This window comes from Juglans microcarpa x Juglans regia, chromosome 1S (genome assembly GCF_004785595.1).
Source record: "Juglans microcarpa x Juglans regia isolate MS1-56 chromosome 1S, Jm3101_v1.0, whole genome shotgun sequence".
NCBI lineage: Eukaryota > Viridiplantae > Streptophyta > Magnoliopsida > Fagales > Juglandaceae > Juglans > Juglans microcarpa x Juglans regia.
The window spans coordinates 6,434,148-6,438,605 of NC_054595.1; the positions used below are offsets into that span (position 1 = coordinate 6,434,148).

Genomic DNA, 4,458 nt, shown 5'->3' on the forward strand with positions numbered 1-4,458 from the left:
CCTGGAATTTACGCACGTACGCGCTTATGGTGAATTAATATATATGCCTACACCAAACAAAGGCTTTCGAGTTTACCACAAAGTCGATAGATGGTGCTGCATCCACCAAACTTTCCAGCTCGATCACTAGTATTCCATGGCTAGCTTCTGTGTATATAGATCACCTCATGATCTCTTCACCGTCCTCATTGTCTAAGCCCGCAAATTAGAAATATTCCCATCCACAATTAAGCTTTTAAACCTCTCGGATGGCATCCATGGCCACTCAAAGCGCCTCTTCATCTACTTCCAAAGATATTAAGAAAAGAAAAAGATTCCATTCGTCTTGTTTGGAAGAAGATGAAAAAATCATAACCTCTTACTCATCTTCTTCCTCAACGCCTCGATGGAAATATGATGTTTTCCTTAATTTCTATGGCAAAGACACTCGCACGAGTTTTACATATCATTTATATGTTGATTTAAAACGGAACGGCATTCTCATCTTTAGGAATGACGAAACACTCAAGCAAGGAGAATACATTTCTCAAGCGCTTCCAAAAGCAATTCAAGAATCCTAATTCGCAATCGTCATTTTTTCTACAAATTACGCTTCTTCCAAATGGTGCCTCATGGAACTTGCGAAGATCATTGAATGGGAGGAAAAGACAGAGCTCACAATCTTTCCTATTTTCTACCGTGTGGATCCTTCTGATGTGAGAAATCAGACAGGATCTTTTGCAGAAGCGTTAGCCGCACATGAAGAAGATCTGGAGATTGACGTAGAGAAGATACGAATGTGGAAAGATGCTTTCAAAAAGGTAGGCAGTATCGTCGGATGGCACATACACGACATGTAACATTTAGGCCTTGAGTTGCAATGTTTTATGAGATTTTGGGAAATGGGAAATAAAAAATTGAATAAGAATATTTATAAAGTTAAAATATTATTAGAATATAAGTAGATGCTTGAAAAATGAGATGGAATGAGAATTTTGTAAATAATAGTAAGATGGTTTGTAAATACTAGTGAGATAGTTTGAGTTAAATATTTTTTGGATTTTAAAAAAGGAAAAATAAAAAGTTGAATAAAATATATTATAAAGTTAAAATATTGTTACAATATAATTTTTATTTGGTGATTTGAAAAAGTTGTTTTTTGTTTGGAAGTTTGGAAATGTTGTAATGATTAGTTTAAAAAAGTTATAATGATTAGTTTGAAAATGTTTATGAATGATGTTTGAGAAAGAAATGAGATAGGATAGGATGAGATGAGATGAGATCTGAAATTTGAAATATTTGAATTGTTTTTTGTGTTTTGTTTGAAAGTTTAGAAAATTTATAATAACTATATAAAAAAAGAAAAAAAAACTGAAAATTTGAAATTAAAAGTGTTTTTATTTGTGATGTTTAGATATTGAGATGAAATGAGATAAGATATGAGACTCTTGCTATCCAAAACGAACCTTTGTCCTCTTTTCTTCTTCCATTGACAGCTAGCATGCAATTAAGAACTATCTATCTACTTATGACATTTATATATTGATCATGAAGTATGAATTAAAGTGTTTTGCTTTCGCTAGTAAACAATGCTAATTATTTAATTGTTCTATCAATTTACAGGTACGAATCAACGATTATACAAGAAATCAGTGGTAGTATATCTCGTGAGTTGAATTCTAGATTCTCACGTCATGATTACAATAAACTTGTTGCAATAGACTCCCATGTAGAGGAAATGATGAAGTTATTGGATATGGAATCGAATGATGTTCGCTTTGTAGGAATTCATGGGATGGGTGGCATTGGTAAGACAACGCTGGCCGAAATAATTTATGATAGAGTTTCTAATTGTCGATTTGAAGGAAGCAGCTTTATTTCTTGTATTAGAGAAAAATCTACTACTGCTCGTGATCTAGCTTCTTTACAAAAACAACTACTTTCAACAATCATGCAAGAAGAAATACATGTATGGGATCATCACCAGGGAATTAGGATGATAATGAAGATGCTGCAGAATAAAAGGGTTTTTATCGTCCTTGATGATGTGGATAGTGAAAAGCAACTGACGGCATTAGCAGGGAATCAGAAATGGTTTGGTCCAGGGAGTAGGGTGATTATAACATGCAGAGATAGTCATCTGTTGAGAACACATGGAGTGTATGATATCTATAAGGTTAAGCAGCTTCGAGCTGCTAAAGCTTTGCAACTCTTTAGTTTGTCAGCATTCAAGAAAACCCATCCTACAGAGAATTACATGGATCTATCTAAACATTTTGTGAAGTATGCTCAAGGCCTTCCTTTAGCTCTTAAAGTTTTGGGTTCCTTCTTATTTGGGAGAACAATGGATGCATGGGAAAGTGCTAGGGATCAACTAGAAGCAGTTCCTAATAAAGATATTATCAATATACTTCAACTAAGTTTTGAGGGGCTGGAGGATTCGCAGAAAAAATTATTCTTGGATATGGCTTGTTTTTTTCAAGAAGAGTGGCTAAATAACAATTTTAAGGAAATATTAAAAAGTTTTGGTTATTATCCGGACATCGACATTGACATTCTCGTCGACAAGTCCCTCATAAGCAAATCAAAATATGAAAGGTTGTTCATGCATGATTTGCTAAAAAAAATGGGCCAGGAAATAGTTCGTCGCGAATGCCCTGAAGAACCTGGACGACGTAGTAGATTGTTTCGTCATGAGGATGTCTTTCATGTACTGAAGAATGATACTGAAGTTGATTAGTGTAGACATTAATATAAAAAGGTATATTTTCATCCTAATTCTAGCTGTTCTTGGTTACCAGGGAACTGATGCAATTGAAGGCGTAGTCCTGGATTTTTGTCCTAAAACGAAAGAGAGACTCAACGCCAAAGCATTGTCAAGGATGAGAAAATTGAGATACTTTGAAATCCATCATTCTCGAACCATAAAATGGCATGGAGATCCTTTAAAATACATGCCAACTAATGAGTTGTGATTCCTAGAGTGGTCTGGATATCATTTGAAATCTTTGTCGAGCAGTTTCCAACCAAAAAATCTTACTATACTAAGGTTTTCTGACAGTCTCATCAAACAACTATGGAAGGGGTCGATGGTAAGTTTTTCACTTGTAGAAATACGTATTCATCTTAATAATCCCCCTTCCTTTCAAAAATAAGTTAATAAATTCATATTTTTTTATCCAATTAACTACCCTTGTTTATGACAGGTTTTAGACAATTTGAAGTACTTAACTCTGAGTGATTCTGAGAACTTAATTGAAACACCTGATTTGACAGGAGCCCCAAATCTTGAGAAACTGTACCTTTCAGGTTGTAGAAGCTTGTGTGAGGTCCACCCATCCATCGGAATTCACAAACGATTAAAATTGTTGGATTTAAACCATTGTGAATCTCTTGAAAGACTGCCAGACAAGTTCTGCTTGAAATCACTTGAATATTTGGTTCTTGACGAATGTTCAAGTCTTGAGAAGTTACCAGACCAAAGTCGGTTGGAATGCTTGAAGTATCTTATAGCATATGGAATTGCTATAACACAAATACCATCTATCAATCTATTCCCCAAAAGCATCAATGGTGTTTCTCTCAAGGGAGCCAAGTGGATGCCAGGTAATTCAAGAGATCCCACCTATGATATCGGATCACTTGTAGAATATCAGATGGAAGGAAAATATGAGGTAAAAGCAATGTACATTGATATTGACAGGGAAGGAGAAAATATTTTAGACATTGCAGGTGGAGGTGTTGCGAATTCATTCTATGCAGATGCGGTGAGTCAGTGTGTCTGTGTCTCTCTCTCTAGCTTCTTTAGAAATAAACAAAAAATCTCAGAGAAATCCTTTAATCACAAAGGATAGAAGAATCTAATCATCGCCCACCATAGCTTTATTTTTGCAGAATTTAACATTTGTTTATGGGGTTTGTTTTACAGATGATATATGGATGGTCGTTGGGATCTGGAATCCCGGAGTGGGTCCACAATACAAGTAATGGCTCCTCTGTAAAGATGGATTTGGATGGTAATATGAAGACGATGGGGTGTGCTTTCTTTATTGTTTGTGATTTTCATCAATTCCTTTCCCCAAAAGGCACTTCAATTTCTTCGTTATTCAAGGAATCGCTTTTTCATTCTTCACTTGTGGTGTTTAGATTTTGTTTTGAGACGGGTGAAGGTTATCTAGAAGATTTTTATTATAAACTTACGTTTCCTTGCTTGGACGTCTGTTTGGTTAAGCCAATTGGATTCTGGGTGTATATAACAGCTCCACGATTTTTGGAACGATGGAAATCGGATAAACTGAGCTTGATTAAGATTTCAATTACAGCGAAAATGGAGAGTTTCAGCTCTGCTTTTCCTCCAATAGAATTACAAGTGAAAGAATGCGGGGTGCATTTGGTATCTCCGAATGATGCTAATTCACAGTTCTATAATAGCATTGCTCCTCATCTTGGTTTGGGATCTTCAAATTTACATTTCTATCG

At 35.3% G+C, this 4,458-nt stretch overlaps 1 protein-coding gene across 2 annotated transcripts; it reads left to right on the forward strand.

Moving 5' to 3' along the window:
* Positions 1-320: 320 nt before the first annotated feature.
* Positions 321-4,230, forward strand: LOC121247680 (disease resistance protein RUN1-like). 2 transcript variants are annotated; one of them, XM_041146084.1, is made up of 6 exons: positions 321-835; positions 1,603-2,707; positions 2,781-3,071; positions 3,186-3,746; positions 3,908-4,080; positions 4,149-4,230. In XM_041146084.1, the coding sequence occupies exons 1-3, from the start codon at positions 612-614 to the stop codon at positions 2,952-2,954; spliced, it is 1,503 nt and encodes a 500-aa protein (XP_041002018.1). In that variant the 5' UTR covers positions 321-611; the 3' UTR covers positions 2,955-3,071; positions 3,186-3,746; positions 3,908-4,080; positions 4,149-4,230. The 2 variants fall into 2 exon arrangements, with proteins under 2 accessions (XP_041002018.1, XP_041002019.1); XM_041146085.1 differs by having other exon boundaries at positions 3,289-3,746.
* Positions 4,231-4,458: the final 228 nt, after the last annotated feature.

Coding starts and splice junctions, on each gene's coding strand:
- LOC121247680 (XM_041146084.1), top strand. CDS start 612: ATGGAACTTGCGAAGATCATTGAATGGGAGGAAAAGACAGAGCTCACA. Junction 836..1,602: donor GGATGGCACATACACGACAT/GTAACATTTAGG, acceptor ATCAATTTACAG/GTACGAATCAACGATTATAC. Junction 2,708..2,780: donor ATGTACTGAAGAATGATACT/GAAGTTGATTAG, acceptor CTTGGTTACCAG/GGAACTGATGCAATTGAAGG.